This window comes from Anoplophora glabripennis, unplaced genomic scaffold, assembly GCF_000390285.2.
Source record: "Anoplophora glabripennis isolate ALB-LARVAE unplaced genomic scaffold, Agla_2.0 scaffold118, whole genome shotgun sequence".
NCBI lineage: Eukaryota > Metazoa > Arthropoda > Insecta > Coleoptera > Cerambycidae > Anoplophora > Anoplophora glabripennis.
In genome coordinates, this window is record NW_019416233.1 from 131,814 (window position 1) to 149,808 (window position 17,995).

At 32.4% G+C, this 17,995-nt stretch overlaps 3 protein-coding genes across 3 annotated transcripts; 1 reads left to right on the plus strand and 2 right to left on the minus strand.

Moving 5' to 3' along the window:
• Window positions 1-2,393: 2,393 nt before the first annotated feature.
• LOC108908835 (probable ribosome production factor 1) lies at window positions 2,394-3,681 on the minus strand. Its single transcript, XM_018712982.1, has 4 exons — window positions 3,447-3,681; window positions 3,159-3,383; window positions 2,687-3,105; window positions 2,394-2,622 (listed from the first exon to the last, which is right to left on the minus strand). Exons 1-4 carry the CDS (start codon window positions 3,585-3,587, stop codon window positions 2,445-2,447), a joined length of 963 nt encoding a protein of 320 aa, XP_018568498.1. The 5' UTR covers window positions 3,588-3,681; the 3' UTR covers window positions 2,394-2,444.
• A 317-nt stretch (window positions 3,682-3,998) lies between these two features.
• LOC108908844 (retinoblastoma-binding protein 5 homolog) lies at window positions 3,999-10,518 on the plus strand. The gene is made up of 10 exons (XM_018712994.1): window positions 3,999-4,149; window positions 4,206-4,231; window positions 4,285-4,686; window positions 4,738-4,919; window positions 4,996-5,115; window positions 5,395-5,588; window positions 5,679-5,854; window positions 5,915-6,013; window positions 9,504-9,639; window positions 9,911-10,518. Exons 1-10 carry the CDS (start codon window positions 4,131-4,133, stop codon window positions 9,994-9,996), a joined length of 1,440 nt encoding a protein of 479 aa, XP_018568510.1. The 5' UTR covers window positions 3,999-4,130; the 3' UTR covers window positions 9,997-10,518.
• Window positions 10,238-17,979, minus strand: LOC108908845 (mitochondrial import receptor subunit TOM40 homolog 1-like). The gene is made up of 5 exons (XM_018712995.1): window positions 17,625-17,979; window positions 17,307-17,569; window positions 17,001-17,230; window positions 13,195-13,382; window positions 10,238-10,579 (listed from the first exon to the last, which is right to left on the minus strand). Exons 1-5 carry the CDS (start codon window positions 17,782-17,784, stop codon window positions 10,440-10,442), a joined length of 981 nt encoding a protein of 326 aa, XP_018568511.1. The 5' UTR covers window positions 17,785-17,979; the 3' UTR covers window positions 10,238-10,439.
• Window positions 17,980-17,995: the final 16 nt, after the last annotated feature.

Here is a 17,995-nt window from a genome sequence, read left to right on the forward strand (position 1 = left end):
CACAAAATTGTCGTCAGTTTATTGATGACAATAAATTCGTGCAGAAATTGTACGAATAAGACTGACTTTAATTTTGCAACAATATTTAGTGAATTCTGGTTACATTTTCAGGTTGTGTTCATGATAAAAATCATTAAACATGATTTAAATTGGTCTTGATTCTCAAAAAATTATTTATTACTATATACATTACATACTTTTTCATTTGGTTAATTTTGAAAACGAACTTAGATCGAAAAGCAGTGTTTAAAAGTCTAGAGAATACAATATGTAATTAATTTAATTTTAATTTTAAAAAAATTAAAAAGTTTTCACTTTTATATGCAAAAGTAAGTACTAATGAAAAATAGCATTAAATTAAGAATAATTCTTGATAGATTCTTGTTCTGTTATGTTTCTAGTGGAAATTACAATAAAATTGTATTTTTTAATAATTTATAGAGGACGACTTTCTTGTAGACCATTGCATTTTAAACATTCTTATAGGTATTCCTAAAGGGTATTATTTCCTTAAAATATTTAACCACTTAACATAAAAATAGCAATATCTAAAACTAAATACCTATTTGGTATTTAGGTACGACATTATTAATTCCCTAGGATAAGTAATATGATAACATTTCTTCAAAAACGAATTGCTAAAAAAACGTTCCTTAAATAAAATAATTGATACTGCTACACTTAGAAAAAAACTTAGGTAAGTCTAAAAAATGTATGAAATGTATAGTAACTGTAAAAAAGTAGTACCTGGCAACGTAGGTATTTTTGTCAAATTTTATCCTTTTTATAGTAGACTTTTAAAATTAAGAGGTTTATTTAAGCACAGTAAAATTGAACATTAATAAAAGTACCTGATTTAGTCTCTGATTTAGTGTTTACCTATATAGATACTTGTACACGCAGGTAGGTATAAATAATAAATAGGTATTGGTGGAAGTTTTACTAGAATTAGATAGACTATTTCTCTAATTCTGGAGAGAATTTTAATTAATCATGTATTTCCACATAGCAAATAACACTATTGTATCTAATAACTAGATATAAAAAACAGTTAATTTTGTAAATACTCTGCGGCTACTTAATTTTTTTTTAAATACCTAAGATTCTCATTTATTGGAGTAACTCTAACCACACTTCGAATTGCAATAAAATATTTTTTCCCCATAAATTAACACCACGCAATTCTTTGGAAACTATAAAGTAGCAGTATATTAAAAAATAACTTACCGTTGTAGGAAAACAATGATTTTCCTTAAAAAGTTTACTCTCAAAGTTTCTACTTGTCGATTTAAGTAATAACTATTCCAAAAAATGCACCTCGGAAATCAGAACACTTCACTATATAAATAATATCACTATTTTACATTTCTCAAAAGTTTATAAAAACTTAATAAAGTATAAATTGTTTAAAACACTATCAACTGACAGAAAATATGCATATAACCTCGCCATGTTGTTTTATTTTGAAAGTGCCATTCGTCGCCATCTAGTGGTGACCATACTTGACGACTATGTAACAATAGTAGAGAACTGCACAGCAAAAGTAATTTTAAAAATTTATCAAAAGGACAAGGACAACGAATTTAAAAATGTGGATATATTTCAAACTCAAAACCTGCACATGAGATTTTAATTGGAATGAGCACGAGAGGATACTATATCATTATCATCAAAATAGTATTATCAAAATCGCAGATAGAATATTTAAAATAAGGGTCAGGGCCGTAGCCAGGTTTGACAAGTAGTTGCATTAGGTTTTCTTTGCACAAGCAAAGATACTCGACATTAGGATCGTTCAATTGGAGGATTTGGAGGCTACGAATCTTAAATTGTTAAAGATATAGGATGACTCAAATTATAATAAAGTTATGTACAGGGTGGCTCAAATTATAAAGTTGTAAAATGTGTTAAAACATTTTTTGAAATAAATACATCAGAAAAACGATTTTCTTTATTTTCCCTTATAACTCTTCCATTTGTAGAAAATAAATGAATGAAATTTGATTTTTGAAATACTCATGTAATTTACAAAGTGAAAATAAATCAGAACAAAAAATATAAATTGGATGTTTACATTTATACAAAAAGTGAAACATATTTTTAGTATATCGTCAGTTTCAAGTTATTATTATTTTGAAGTTTAATATAAAAAAAACATATATTTGATTCTATTTTGGTAAAATTTAAATTTTTGTGACATGTCAAAACCTGTTGCCTTACAAATTTTTCAGGTGTTTCAAATTTATATATATTTATAAATTTGATGCAAATAATTCGTGCTTGCAAATGCAGATGTAAACATCGGAATGATTGAATTAGAGACGTCCTTAATCCGAACATGAAAAAAACTAACAAGATATTTTTTATTTAGAATTGTCATAATTTAATGAAGATCTGTATTAATAACATTTATTAGACAGAATATATTACAGAATGTATAAATTTTATAAGAAAAACTTTCTTCTACTAGTTTCCATGGCATGACGTCTTCCTTCCATTATCCATTCATACTGTCCATATTTACTATCAAATGTACCCTTCTGTAACGATCTTAATTTTAAAGTAAATCTAGGACCCAACTCCTTCAACCTGGCCTTTTTCCCTTCGGAATCAAAACCATACCTAAAAATAAATTAAATGTTCAACTAAATTGTATCTAAACAGAATATTGAAATATTAAATATACCTATAATGTCGGAAAAATATAAAGTCCCTCTGATTGTGAAATGTGACGGCTCTTTGACCCACAAATTCCGGATCATAATGAAACAGAGCTCCCAACATTCTCCCTACAGTCAACCCAAGCCTTGTTGCGAAGTTATTCAAAATGACTTCAGGTCGATGAGCAGTTATTGCTTTGTGGCTTTTCCTCAACTCAGTTGTTATCCGAACATTACTAACTTTAAAGTGAGCTGTTGGCCCATTTGGCAAATGTATAACAAGCAATCCGTTTGGTTCCTTCCTGTTCTCGTTAATAACCAAAACGTCTGTAAACTCTTTTTTAATAGCACTTTTCACAATTTTTTTCACACCTGATCTATTTCTATACAGAGATTTTGAGTTTGGTATTATTCTGGTTAACTCTCTTCCAAATATTCTAGTTTTCTAAAAAGAAATAGTATGAACATAGTGAATAACTTTAGTATGCAACAGCTTACTTTCATTGGATTATCCGAATAAGTAATTAAAACTTTTGGTTCATATGATTGTTTATAATAAGTGCTCAATTCATCATGTTCTATATCTTCACGAACCAATTCATTTTCTTCCAAGTTCAAATCTGTTATTATGGTTTCATCCTTTTCACGAAGACTTTCAATAGTATGGGGTGCTTGTTTAGGTAATCCTTCTCTTTCTCTAGTTTTCTTTGCTTCTTTTTTTGCCTAAAATTTGAAGCCCTAATGAATTACCTGCATGTATTTATATTAACGTTAAGCATGTCTTACCTTTTTTAATTCTCTCTTAACTTTTTGGAACTGTTGTGTCCTAACTTGTTTATTCTTTATGTGAGCAAATTTAGACTCGCTAGGATATAAAACGGAGCCACTTTTTGATGGTTTAATGTCTTCTACAGGTTTACTCTCCATTTTGTTTTATATGTATATATGTACATATACTTATTAGTCGACTACCATGTGTGTTTTCATTGTAGTTTTTTAGTCCAATAATTTCTAGGTTAGATTTTTAATTTAATACTTTTAGTTTTTTTCATGTTGTTTTATTGGCGACAAGTAGTTTACCACTAGCCACTAGCCACAGATTACTTACCCACTAGCCATAGAAATTTTTAGGTGTGTTTTATTTACATTTAGTTAATCTCAGTCTCGCCAATCACTCAACAGTCAGATCCAGTTAGATCAAGATAGCTTAGATTAGCTGAGAAAACTTGTAAATAAAACAGGACTAACATATCAACATAGTGCAAGTTGCAAGTAGTACCAAGTGAAATTAACAAAAATAACATTAGGGTGGTTTTATTGACTTTCTGCAAATTTGTTCCGTGTTCATGTTGTCAGATTGGTATCCTGTGCACAAAAACAACAAAGTATACAACGGAAAGTTATGTGAGAAAAAATGATTTGAATTATATTTATATTTTTACTTGAAATGTTAGTACTGCAATTATAAAAATGAATTTAGAATTATTAGGTAAGAACAATACATTTATTAAAACCAAATATTTTTATCATATTTTTATGTTCCAGAATCGTTCGGACAAAATTATCCTGAGGTCAGTTTTTGTTTTTAGTTATTGACTGATTGTAAACTATAAAGTTCTTTTAGGAGTTTGATGGAACACTTGATTCTTTATCCATTGCATTAACATGTGCATTCAATAAAAGGGGCACACTTTTAGCAGTGGGTTGCAATGATGGACGGATAGTGATTTGGGATTTTTTGACGCGAGGCATTGCAAAAATTATTTCAGCCCACGTGCATCCAGTTTGCAGTATAAGTTGGTCAAGAAACGGCCACAAAATTGCGTCTGCCTCGACTGATAATACAGTGTGTATTTGGAATATTCTGTCGGGTGAATGTGAACAGAAATACAGGTTTCCTTGTGCAGTTTTAAAAGTACAATTTGAACCGAGGAGTCTCGAGAGATTACTTGTTTGTCCTATGAAACATGCAGCAATTCTAGTAGATACCAATGGAATACATCAAGTATTGCCCATAGATGAGGATGTAAGTAAATCCTTTGTTGCGTTTTAAAAAATTTTACTGTTCTGTTTTTAGGGCGATTTAAATATTGTCGCATCGTTTGATAGACGAGGCGAATATGTGTATACCGGAAATGCAAAAGGAAAAGTTTTAGTATTAGATTCTCATACGTTAGAAGTTAAAGCGAGTTTTCGAATTGTATTGGGTAGTTCAAGTGCAACAGCTGTTCGTAGCATTGAATTTGCAAGAAGGGGAGAGTAAGTAACAAATTTCATTTTTGTTGCAAAAAAATTAGGCAAGTGTACAAAGTGAATGGCACATATTTGTTTTCAGTTGCTTTCTAATAAATACAGCAGATCGAGTAATAAGAGTGTATGACAGTAAAGAAATTTTAACTTACGGGAAGGATGGGGAACCAGAACCTATACAAAAATTGCAAGACTTAGTTAACAAGTAAGTGACATAAAAAAAAGATATAACTTTTTCTTAGTTTTATATAAAAAATCTCCACCGATCACATATTTTCCAAAACTTTTTTTATAAAATAATTTTACGCTTACCAAAAAGGAGGTTAACATACAAAAAATAGACATGTGTTCCAGATGTAACTTTAAGCTAGAGTTAGGTTTTTTGGGGTAATGGTACGTGTTCCCCGGAATATTAATACGAAATTAATATTATTTAAATTAAATAAATAGTTATAGTCTCTTGTAGTTAAAAAAATTGTTGCAGAACCATGTGGAAAAAGTGTTGTTTTTCTGGAGATGGCGAATATATATGTGCTGGATCAGCACGGCAACACGCCCTTTATATTTGGGAAAAATCCATCGGAAATCTTGTAAAAATATTACATGGTACAAAGGGAGAACTACTGTTAGATGTCGCTTGGCATCCCGTAAGGCCTATCATTGCCAGCATATCTTCAGGTACAGTTATTTTCAAATTTCATCGTCTCTTGTTATCCCTATACTTGCATCGTAAAATTACGTCATTTAAATTTTATAATCAACTTCTAGGTGTCGTAAGTGTATGGGCACAAAATCAGGTAGAAAATTGGTCAGCGTTTGCGCCCGATTTTAAGGAATTGGATGAAAACGTAGAGTACGAGGAGAGAGAAAGTGAATTTGATCTGACCGACGAAGATAAATCTATCGCAAGTGGTGGCGATGACAAAGAAGACACTGACATGGAGGTTTGATATTTTACTTACTTTTTTCGTTCCTTAAAAAATAAATCATTTTATGCGATGTAGGTTGATGTTTGCGCCATAGATCCAGTAGCAGCGTTTTGTAGTTCGGACGAGGAAAACGAAAATTCGGACTGTTTGCAGTTCTTACCTATTGCCCCCGAGGTACGTAAATATATATTTTTTAATATCAGCGCTTTTAATACAATTGATAAACGGTATTTTGAAAAGTTTTGAAACAAAAAATTGATTCCTGTTAATTATACAGCGTGTTCAGTATCGAATAGGCCATACATGACAGTAGCTTATTTAACCAAATAGACATTTAAGTTAATGCATGGTGTTTAAATTTTATTTTTCATTTTCTTATATAACTTTTGGAAATTTGAGAATTCGCGTAATGTTTGGGATGACAATTTATTGAATTGCAGGTATAGTCTGTACGAGTCTGAAGGTCTTTCACTTTAGGTAATTTACAATGCAGAAAAATGTATCTTTCAGATTTTTCTACTCGTAAAAAACATATTGTTAGTGTCGCTACAAATAACTGTTTTCACATAAGTTGATGCTGTACATAATCACTAAACTTTTCACTAGTTAAAGAAAGTTCCTTGTAATATTTTCTATATGGTCGTTTTTCTTCATAGCCAGCGACGAGGTTTATCCTCAAAGTAAGAGTACTTAATTTTTCAAAAATCAAAACAGCAGTATATGAAAAATTTACATATTCACTATTATTGTGGACCTCATCGTTGATAGAAATCTTTTTCCACCCATAAACACCTTCAGAGAAGAGATGAAAATCAAAAGATGCCAGATCAGGTCTATGAGGGGGGTCGTTGATGATGTTCCAGCGGAATGAATCCAAAAGTTACTTTATGGCGTTGGTTGTGTGGTGACGTGCATTGTCATGCAACCAACACATTCCTTGAAAGTGTGCTTATCATAAAGAGAAAATGTTAATATCATAGAAAAACGTCCAGCCGTATCAGCTACTGGGATTACTCAAAATATTAAAATTCTGTTTTTTTTTGGCTATAACTCTGATATTGAAATTCTCGTTTAACTTACAAATTCTCTTAGAAGAGTGGGCAACGTTCACAGAAATTGCAAATTCCTATCTTTAATAATCGAGATGACCCAGTTTTCCAAATTTTTTTCTATTACAGCAGAAAAATGAACTGAAGTTTATTATTGCTAGTCATTAACACACTAGATGAGCCTTGTAAAGTATTTTAACAGCTGCAAAATCTACTAGAAACCTTTACTCAATGTTTTTACAATTAGGATTTTTTTTTAAGTAACGTATTAAAAATAAAAATACAATAATGATGTTATTATCTAGGAGTCTTTGACCCGTCCCTGTTGTTCTCGAGCTAAGCTCTATGGGAGCAGACCCACATCAGAAATGCTAGGCCTTCTCTGATATTGGTTCTAATGCTGCTACAGATGGAACCATTCCTCAAACAATGGTGGTTTTCTGAGATGTTCCGTAGTGGTCTCTATTAACTGGTTAGTTTTCGCAGTCACCACTAAAAGTTGGAAATTTGGACGCATTACATGTGACCAGTTAGAGGCCACTACGGAACATTTAAAAGGATCATCATGGTCTATAGAACCGGTCGTAGCTCCTTTAGAACAAACCACAACGATCTCAACATAGTCTAGTCCGAGAACAAGTTCAATGTAAAGCAAGTGCTAGGCAACCCGAACAACAATATTGTGAAAACCTTAAAACCATTATTAATAGATGCGTCGCTATAGCAGTAAATGGACTAAAAAATCGATGAATTAATGTCCGCTATTTCATGTTGAAATGTGCAGGGGAAGGCAGTAAAAGAGGTGTCTCATCTTGTGAGTCAATTTTTTTCATTAGCAACTTTGTTTTTTTTTTTAAACAATTTGGATCAAAATCAGTTTTTCCAGTATATTGGAAAAACTATTGATTTTAGAGTAGTGTTCAACAGACGAAATATGCGCAATAAAAAGACCTACAAAATTCCGCCTAATAGATTAAAATCGGAAATTTTTTTTAAGTTATTACAAAAAAACGTGGAAAAGCACAGCATTTTTAAAATTATCCATAACATGGTTGTTGGAATTTTATAAATATGCTTAAAAGTTGTGAGTTTTTGTGTAAAAGATGGGCGCTGTGGGCCCGATAGTTTTTGCAAAATTCTATTTATCCCATCAAGGGCAAAAATACATAACTTTAACCTCTGTCTCTCCGAAAATTATTAACAAAAAAGGGTTTAGAAAGTCGATTTTTAAAGCTTAAAATGTAACTAAGTTTTGTACTCAAATGGAATTTTGATTTATTGCCAGGGGCCCTTTTGATTTTTACATTAAAAAATCTACTAGGCCTTTTTTTACCACTTTGTTTTAATAAACATTTAGATTATTTCCATAATATTTAACTATAAAAAGTGTGATTTTATAGCCAATTAAAAAACAGATTTAAAAAAAAATGTTCCTACGTCCTTTTGGAGCGGTTAGACTTTTTTTTTCAAAAAATCACAGCGCCTCTGAAAAAATCACCCACAGCACTTACTGTACTGTAAAAATCACTCACAAAACTTACAACTTTAAAGCATATTTATAAAATTTCAACAAATAATCAAATTATGGATAATTAAAAAAATGCTGTTTTCCCATGTTTTTTTGCAATAACTTTTAAACAATTTATCTGCTTTTAATCTATTAGGCAGCATTTTCTCTAAAATAAATAGTATTCCCAATAAATTGGAAAAACTGATTTTCGACCCAAATTGTTTAAAGAAAAAGAATGTTGCTAATGAACAAAATTGACTCACGAGATGAGTCTTTCTACTGCCTTTCCCAGTACATTTCAACAATAAAATAGTGGACGTCAATTCATCGATGTTCAAATATTATAGCGATGCGGTTATAAGCAAGCTGCTGTCAAAGTATGGTATACAGGGTGTTTCATAATGATGTGCAAATATTTTAAGGTATTTAGAAAGTAATTTTAGGGGGGGTACTTCCAATACATTTTTTCGAATTGAGCCCCCCCTTGAGAAAATATTCATATCAAAATGGCCGAAAACGCTTTTATTTTTTTTTATTAAATTTTTAGTTCATATTTGCTTAGCTTTTCCTATTGATAAAGAATTTTTGCAAAAAGCAAGTCAGAAATAACAATCGTTTTTGGTAACTTTACTAATTATGTGTACCTAATCGGCAAGGAAAATTAATTTATTTTTTTGCTTGTAAACCATTAAGTATTTTCAAAAAAATTGGAAGAGTAAAAAGTTTCTAAATGAAATGTAGTATTAAAAACTATTTTTCTTGTTGGAATTGGCTAATGTAGAAAAAAGTTGCGAGAGAAACAAAACCAAGGGGTGAAAAAAAGAAAAAAAAGACTACTAGTGTACCAAAATTCAAATTTCTAAGTTTATTCGTTTTCGTGAAAAAAAATAAAAGCCAATTTTTTCGGCCATTTTGAGATTTGAATATTTTCTCGGGGAGGGCTCAAATAAAAAAAATATTAGTACCGCCCCTAAAATTACTTTCTACACACTTTAAAATATTTGCATATCATTACAAAACACCCTGTATTAAAATTTTTAATTACAAATAGTCATCAGTTGTTTAAAAAGTGGCAAGTTTCCAATTGAGAACCTTCATTCTACAGATTGAAGATCCGGAAGACAATTGGGCACCTACGGATAGCATTCTGTCGGCCTCGACCCAGGGTAACGGTCCGCCGCCGGCAAAGAAGAAGAAATATAAATCGTACGATATAGCTCTCGAAAATATATCAGACGGAGGTAATCACAGTTAACAATAGTACATTGTTGTATAATTTGCGATGTAGATTTTAGCTATTTTTAGAGTTTTATCCTACGTTAAACTTTACTATGTTATAGTATATTTAAAGCTTTAAAGTTATGTTCTTTAAATAAAATTATAACTGTTATTTAAATTATCCTTCGCTTTTTGATTTTATGTTTTCTGTTCTTTTATCTTTGTTTTGTTGTGTTGTGAATCCAAAGTAACTGCATAGGATGTAATTAAACTGTGAAAACGTTCTTTTTACAGAAGTGCACCCCTTATTAAGCAATAAATCTAACAAGGATAAACAAGTGGCAGGCGGTAAGAAAGCAGCAGGACGGCCGAGAAAATAACTGTCTCCGAATAAATCTGTCGCAATCTGATTCGTGAATAATAAACTATACATTTTTGTCAACAATATATTTTTCCTACTATTTTACAATACTCTATTACATTGTAAAAAAAAGTAACAAAAATTTATTTGTTCATTACAACTCAGCGCATTTCCAAACGATACAATAAGAAGCCTTGGCAACGCACTTACGTGTAAAAAATAAGTGAAACGGTCATTTCATTGACTAAAACCATTCAACGTTAAAAATAATAAACATTTATTTTGAACCTCTCTTACATGGATAAAAATATATACATAAGATCGTAAAGATGTCTTGCTGTTAGGGAGCTGCAAAATATAATTGAAAAAAATGTGAAAGAATTGCTTCGTTAAACTTCAATTGCAGATAGGTCCAACGATGAATTTTTTTTTAGACTAATTCGTACAATCACGTCGCGGCTTTTATCCGATAAGTATACCGACACCGAGCCTAAACTGATTTTTACTGTGATTCATGAGTCCGCTAAGCGCTAAAGTAAAAGGCAAAGGACTCAACTTTTTCTCTAGAACTGCTCCCACTGTCCAGTTGGTATCCACGTGACCTGAAAATCTCCCTTATATAATACCTTCATAAATGCCCCAGTCCTAACGTGACCAAACTTATACCTCAGGCAATGATTAACAGAATTCCCTAAAGTTAGAGGATAGTCCAGTGGAGTACAAATTACATTTCTTTACAAACACTGAAACACTGCAGTATATTTCTTTTTTCAAAACAATTTGTTTTTTCCATTTTTACTTACAAAATATTTTGAGTTTTTTTCTCATTCTACTAGAACTGTGAACTAATTTTGAAAGATTTTTTTGTAAATTCAAGGCTTTATTGTGAAAAATTGTGTAGATTATTTTTCAAAGTACCGTCCATCACTAACCATTACTTTTTCCCATCTTTCTGGCAGCGTAAGTATTCCACATCAAAAGAACGACAAATTTTTTGATGCTATTCACCAATCGATCCAGTTTTTTGTACCTTCGTAAGATTGGAAGGGCTGCTCAGCCAGACCGTGTTCCTTGGATCGGAACAAGTAGTGATCCGATCTGGTGAACGTGGCGGATGGGGTAAAACATCCTATTTCAGCGTTTCTAAATATTTGCTCGCCGCACGATTTTCTACGCTTAGGACTATCATAGCGTATCCATTTTTCATCGCCAGTAACGATACGATGAATAGTTCACACATGAAAAATCCTCGTTCAACATCTCTCGGCTCCAATTCGTATGGCACCCAATTTTCTTGCTTTTGAATCAAATCGAGTGCATTTAAACGTTTGGAAATTTTGAATTTTCATCCCATTCTACTGGGACTGTGAATTAATTTTGAAAGATTTTTTTGTAAATTCAAGGCTTTCTGTGAAAAATTGTGTATGTAATTATTTTTCAAAATATTGCTAGCCATTATTTTTTCCCATTTTTTTGGCAGCGTAAGTATTCCGCGTCGAAAGAACAACTCATTTTTTGATGCTATTTACCAATGGATCCAGTTTTTGTTGCTCAGCCAGGTCTTGTTCCTTGGATCGTAACAAGTAGTAATCCAATGGACCAATGTCTGGTGAACGTGATGGGTGAGGTAAAACATTCCATTTCAGCATTTCTAAGTATTTGCTTGCCCCACGATTTTTTATGCTTGGGATTATCGTAACGTATCCATTTTTCATCACCAGTGACGATACGATCTAAAAAACCCTTTCTGTTTTACCGTTGAAGCAATAGTTCACACGTGAAAAATACCCGTTCAACATCTCACGACTTCAATTCGTATGGCACCCAATTTCCTTGCTTTTGAATTGTACCGAGCGTATTTAAACTGTTTTGTGATCAACATTCAACGATTCAGCCATTTCCTCTTGCATTTGACATAAATCCTAGTCGAGTAATGCTTCCAATTCCCCATCTTCAAACTTTTTTTATTGACCAGGGCAATTTTTGTCCAACTGCATCGAAATCACCACTTCGAAACATCGAAACCAATACGCACACGTTTTTATCGATGCAGTGTGTTCACTGTAAAGTTCCAACAACACTCGATGACTTTTAACAGCACTTTTCTTTGAATTAAAAAGGAAAAGCAAAACGTCCCGCAAATGGTGTTTTGTTGGCTCGGTAATTCAACATCTTCGAGCTGAGAGAAAATATGTTGTTTACACTTCGGCAAAAGTACACATAATAAAAAGTAAAACCTAACGACAGAGCTCTGAAATTAATATAGCTACAGAAGTGTCCGATGCGATATCACATAAGTTACGCAAATCCCGCAAAATTCATTCATATTAAAAGAGTATTTTTTTTATTGAAGGTTGTCCTTTTAAAAATATTCTTTTCTAGTCTTCTTTTTTTGGTTCTTTTGTAATCCACGTTCATTCACAGATAGTGAACCCTGCGTTTCATGCGCTGAAAAATGTGTTCAAGTTCATTTGGTGTTATGCTTATTTCATGTTCAACTGCTGCCTCCAAGTGTATGGATAGGATGTTCAAATATCTTATTTTTGATATGGCCGAACAGATAAAAATCTAAAGGTGTTAGATCAGGGCTTCGAGCAGGCCACAAACCCCTAGTAATCAATCTACCACTATAAAATTCCTGAAGATATAGTTTCTGCTGCAGTATGTGGTGTGGCCCCATCTTGTTGAAAATACCCATGCTGCACAGTTCTTCGTCATGCATTAGTTCCAGGGCATGTTGCAAAATGTTTCAGTATCGTTCTCCAGTTATTACTTCTCGAGAAAAAATCGATCCTGTTATCCGTCTTCTGGAAACTGCATCTTCTGATGATGTAACGATGTTTCAATAAAATTTTGCGGATTTTCTGCCTCATCAGAATAAAATTATCTTCGATTAAATGTTCGTTAAACCATCGACAATATTATACTCATTTGTGTTTGATTCAACAAAGATTAATTTGTAGAAAAGCACAGAAATACTGGTAAACACACTGCTAAATTGTACAAACAAGCATAAAAACACGAAAAATTACAAACACCTCTGGACTGACATATAATCTAGGGTGCTAGATGGTGATTTTTCCTTGGTTATTTCTGAAACACCAACTTAAGAAAATCAAATTTATTGGGCGCCAAAACAAATCTGGTCACGTGGGACTGGGGCATTTATGAAGGCACTGTATAAGACCCTGCCTTTTTATTATCGATCTATATTTACCTTTAAACACTACCTCACTTTTAGGTAAATCAACTTGATAACCAATAGACGCTACAGACTCTTGCATTCTGTGGTTCGCTTCTAACTCAACACCGATTTGTAGTTGTTTACTGGCTTTCTGATAATAGCATAAATGAACACCCGACACGCCAACGGTGCCCGAAACTTGTACATTTTCAGTTGTATACCTAAAAAACAATGGATAAACTTTTTGTAGACATCTGGTAAGTTGACTTTCACAAGCTGCAGACGAGCACATTTATCATTCAGTTAAACAAACAAGGAAAGGAAATTACTAAAATCGCTGCACCCTAAATTATTTCTAAATACTGATAATTCTTCATATAATAATAGCATCAATAAGTAATGTCCGTTTTTTTTGTTAATTTAATATATTTTATTTTTAACTCTACAATTATCAATAGGTTAATCAGTGCAGTGATGTCTGATTCTCCATCGTTATTTTTCAACGTTCTTGAGGCCTCTTTTGTGGAAATTTTTCGGTTTCGATTCGAAAAATGTATCCAACCAAGCTCTTAACTCATTGTCTTAAAAGAAATAATAAGGAGTTTGACAAAGAGCGGAAGGTGCAAAAATCAGAAGGCACGAGATCAGGAAAGTAAGGCGGGTAGGGTAGAATTTCCCAATTCAACTCTCGAATGGCCATATTGGCGATATGTCACGCATTATCATGTTGCAAAAGAACGTCGTATCAACGTTCAGGTCTTTTTTGTTGAATAGCCACATGGAGTCGCCATATTTGTTGTACAGAGTTGGACGTGTTGATCGATGATGACAGAGCAAACCAGCGGCAATTGTGAAGTGTTGGCTCTTTGAACTTTTTCCATCAAATGCAGATGGTTTACTATTGTTTTGTGATCACATTCCATCTCCTGAGCCAATTCCCTTGTTGTCTTGGATTTTCATTAAGGAGTCGATTTAATTGCTCTTCATCAAATTCAACCATTCATGTCTTTAAGGTTGAAATCACCTTTAAAATGCAAAAACCATTGAAGGGCCATTTGTTCATTCATCGCAATCATCAGTCATCACCATATATAGCACAAATTTTCTGAGCAGTTTGAGCGGCTTTAGCGTTTTCCCCATTTCCATTAAAAACAAAACGACGTAAGTGCCAAAAATGACCAATTTTATTAACTTGACATTCCATTTCAAATGAATGAAAATTCATAAAAATTATATCTAGCGAACCAACCAAAAACACAATTTGATAGAACAAGTTCACTTTCAAATGACGCACTGTGGGAAATATTGGAAAAAATTCGAGCCATGCGTCAAAACTAATCAGATATTACTGATTTTTTTTTATTCTTTCCAAAATTACCACCTGTACCATAAAGTTCCGGTGAGGTAATTGGAATATATGTCTAGAATTTTTTCAAAATTGCCGGGTAATCTCTAGTCTCAAACTCGATCATAGGAAGTTTGACATATTCATAAACATAAAACATAAAACACACCACAGAAACGAGACAACCCCCAAATCCAGAAGCCAAAGGCTTGTGCGGAAGGGGGCTACACTTGAAAAAACGTGGACAAACACCCATTATCCATCGACATTGCCAGTGCCGACACCGGGGATCGAACCCGGACCAGAGTAGGAAGCCTAGCCGAGAAATGCTTGCCACCGCACTCTCGACCGACTGCGCTACCGTGGCAGTATCTAAAAATGAAAAAAAAAAAAGGAAAATTATGGTTTCCTGGTCAGCTTCCTATGAATTTGGATTAAAGTTATGCAATAATAATGGTTGCACACTCAAAAGTACCATTTTTATGGATTTATATTCACAGGTTTAGAAAAAATTGAGTATGTTCGTTTTAGGTTGATTTATAAATTTGAGGTTTAGATTCATGATTTAGGAATATGTATAATGTTTATGATTTTTTTTTGTTTGGAAGCCTTTGGTACAAAATTTTCCTTTTTTTTCATTTTTAGATACCGAATATGTCAAACTTCGTATGATCGAGTTTGAGGCTAGAGATTACTTGAGCATTTTGGAAAAATTCTAGGCATATATTCCAATTACCTCACTGGAACTTTATAGTACAGGTAATTTCGGAAAGAATAAAAAAAAAAAATCAGTACTATTTGATTAGTCTTAATTTTTCCAATATTTCCCACTGTGTGACGTGTTGATTTGACAATGCGTTTAATTTTCATGTGGTTTTAAATTTGAAAAAAACGGACATTACTTATTTCGCAACCCATTACTTTCTATTGAACGTGTTACATAAAAGATAGTAATTTCATGATTTTGTTGTTGAAACTTTTGAGTATACAGAATAACAGCCAGTAGAATTTAAAATGTTTCGCATCATAATTCATAATTGGTATGGTCAAAATAAGAAAAAAAAAACAAAACAGTTCTTTGAAGAATGCATTATCGAAGAAAATTAATGTTTTCTAAAATATCTCTGAAGACGTTTGGTGTGTAGATTGATGAAACTTGTGCTAATTATTTAGAATACTATTGTTTATTAAATTTTTTTTCTCCAGCTAAATTAAGTTTTGTTATGATAAAAAACATTAAGTAAATATGAAAGCCTAAATGAAAAAACAAAAAAAAATAAACAACTTTTTCTGATTTTTCTTTTTATTTTGATACAAAAATTTTAATTGTCAAAATAAATTAGAATTTTGCTAATCCCCATATTTTCAAAAAAAATTCATTAATTTCTCTGATATGATGTAAATTTTTCCTAAAACCGTAGACTAGACACCATAGAACCATCGAAGTACCGAAATATGAAATTTACATATCAATTACGCAAAATTTCCAAGCTAATGGCTTCTTCAGAACGAATAGTTCTAGTGTCATCTAGTTAAAAATACTTTTTTTTTAACTTTTAATGATTCAAAAGCGGTTCATTCTTTTAAAATAAAATGGGAGATATTTTTTCTTAGAAGTATGATCAACACGACTAGGAGTTACGAGGAGTGACAGAAGTTACAAAATAGCCAGCGACATCAAATTTCTGAGGCTTAACAGCTATAATGTCTCCTGGCATTTCCGTCATTATGCCCAATCTAATCAGATGTCTTCAGAAATATGATACAGTTTTCTATTTGTATTTTGGGTCAAACCCTCTACGATTTCTAAGCAACTTATGCAAAATACACCTGGCTGAAAGACTGTTGCTATTTCTTTTAGTTATTTCTTTTCCTGTGAATTTGTTACCATTTCATCGGCTTAAATCTCATAACCAGCCACAAATAAAATATATTCAAACACATGCAACATTTTTTGCTGAACAGATTCGTATATCCCCAAGTTTGTTCAAGATCAAAGAGAGAAGATTTAAGCTTAGCCAACAGCTTAGGCTTAGATTTTTAGTTCTAAATATCGATTTGGTGTATATGTGTAGAAATAGTTTTCCGAATGTGAATAAACGTTAAATACCTGATGATTCTATTTATTTATATATTTATAAATTGAAATATGAATAAAATTATGCCTAACAGGATTTTTGTGTTGTATGGAACTGCAAAGAATATCAATTAAGAATAGACTTCTTATTACCTAAATCATGAGGTATCGTAAAGTGCAACGTGAAAACTTTCAGACACAGTTAATTTATTCAAATATTTTACAAAAAAAACTGATCTTTGTATATAATATGTATATGATATTATCACAATTATAACTGAAAATGTTACTCACATTTTTTTTTACTGACAGTAAGTACACGAAAAATAATCTCTCTAATGTGATTTAACAAGTTCTGAGTTGGTTCTTTGTCCAAATTACCAATCCATATTTTAGTTAGAAAGACGAGTTACTTACTTTGCTGCCGCACTGAGAAGAGCGATTTCGCCACCTGGAATCCCAGGTCCCTTCTGATAGGCAAGTTCAGATCCTAATGCTAATCTAGAAGTAACAGCTTGTAAATAATGAAGTACGAGAACTCCTGAACCAGAAATAATATCAGGATTTGCTACAGTACAACTGGCAGTGTAATCGTGACCTTTATAATTCATTGTTAACTGTCCTACTTGAAATTTGGAGTTTTGAATCTAAAATAGTTATTGTAAACGTAACAATACAAAATACAGTTATGATGTCGATAAAATTTAGGTTAGGTATATCTACCTGCGCTCCAAATTTGGTTTGTATTCTAGAATGTATTTGATGAATTATTGTCGCGTTTAAATTTCCTGAGGGATCAATATCTCCTAGCAGAATTGGATATGCTTCACTAGGTGAAATTTGTTTCGTGCCTACATAAGTCGCACCAAATCTATATCCGCTTGGTGTTACAGAACTCATGTTAATTGTGTGTGAGATTTGAAAATGATTACTAAGACCTCTCGTAAGCATAACTCTCGCTCCTTCAAAACATGTAGGAAATACATCTAAAACAAAATGATCCAGTCATGCTTCGTTTTAAGAGGTTAAGGTACTACATACTTTTACATTTAGTATGGATTTCTTCCAATGGGCCTGGATTTTCAATTACATTTTCAGAGGGCTTTGTAGTTTTGTTATCACATTCCTTTCCCTTTGGAAAACTCGTACTAGTTGGTGGCGGCGGAGGAGGAGTAGCAGAATAAGCGTGTACATTACCCATTTTTCACTTAAATTTATCTTGCAACTGGGACTGACGACTCCTCAAGTGCTTTTTTGGTAAGTACTAATTAATTAACTTGCACATGTGCCAGTATATTACAGAATTAAGGTTACTGTTGTTAAAAGCGGCTACACAAGAGACCAACACACATTTTGACGAAATTTTCAGTTTGGTTGACAGAAAAAGAAAGTTGTAAAACAGTTGACTGTTT

What these genes read in the sequence shown, in the direction of transcription:
- LOC108908845 (XM_018712995.1), bottom strand. Translation starts at nt 17,784, where the DNA reads ATGGGTAATGTACACGCTTATTCTGCTACTCCTCCTCCGCCGCCACCA. An exon ending in AATCCATACTAAATGTAAAA is followed by an intron (nt 17,570 to 17,624) that starts GTATGTAGTACC and finishes ATTTTGTTTTAG; the next exon opens with ATGTATTTCCTACATGTTTT. An exon ending in AAACCAAATTTGGAGCGCAG is followed by an intron (nt 17,231 to 17,306) that starts GTAGATATACCT and finishes TAACTATTTTAG; the next exon opens with ATTCAAAACTCCAAATTTCA.
- LOC108908835 (XM_018712982.1), bottom strand. Translation starts at nt 3,587, where the DNA reads ATGGAGAGTAAACCTGTAGAAGACATTAAACCATCAAAAAGTGGCTCC. An exon ending in TTAAGAGAGAATTAAAAAAG is followed by an intron (nt 3,384 to 3,446) that starts GTAAGACATGCT and finishes TTCAAATTTTAG; the next exon opens with GCAAAAAAAGAAGCAAAGAA. An exon ending in ATATTTTTCCGACATTATAG is followed by an intron (nt 2,623 to 2,686) that starts GTATATTTAATA and finishes ATTTATTTTTAG; the next exon opens with GTATGGTTTTGATTCCGAAG.
- LOC108908844 (XM_018712994.1), top strand. An exon ending in TTGCAAGACTTAGTTAACAA is followed by an intron (nt 5,116 to 5,394) that starts GTAAGTGACATA and finishes AAATTGTTGCAG; the next exon opens with AACCATGTGGAAAAAGTGTT. An exon ending in CATTGCCAGCATATCTTCAG is followed by an intron (nt 5,589 to 5,678) that starts GTACAGTTATTT and finishes ATCAACTTCTAG; the next exon opens with GTGTCGTAAGTGTATGGGCA.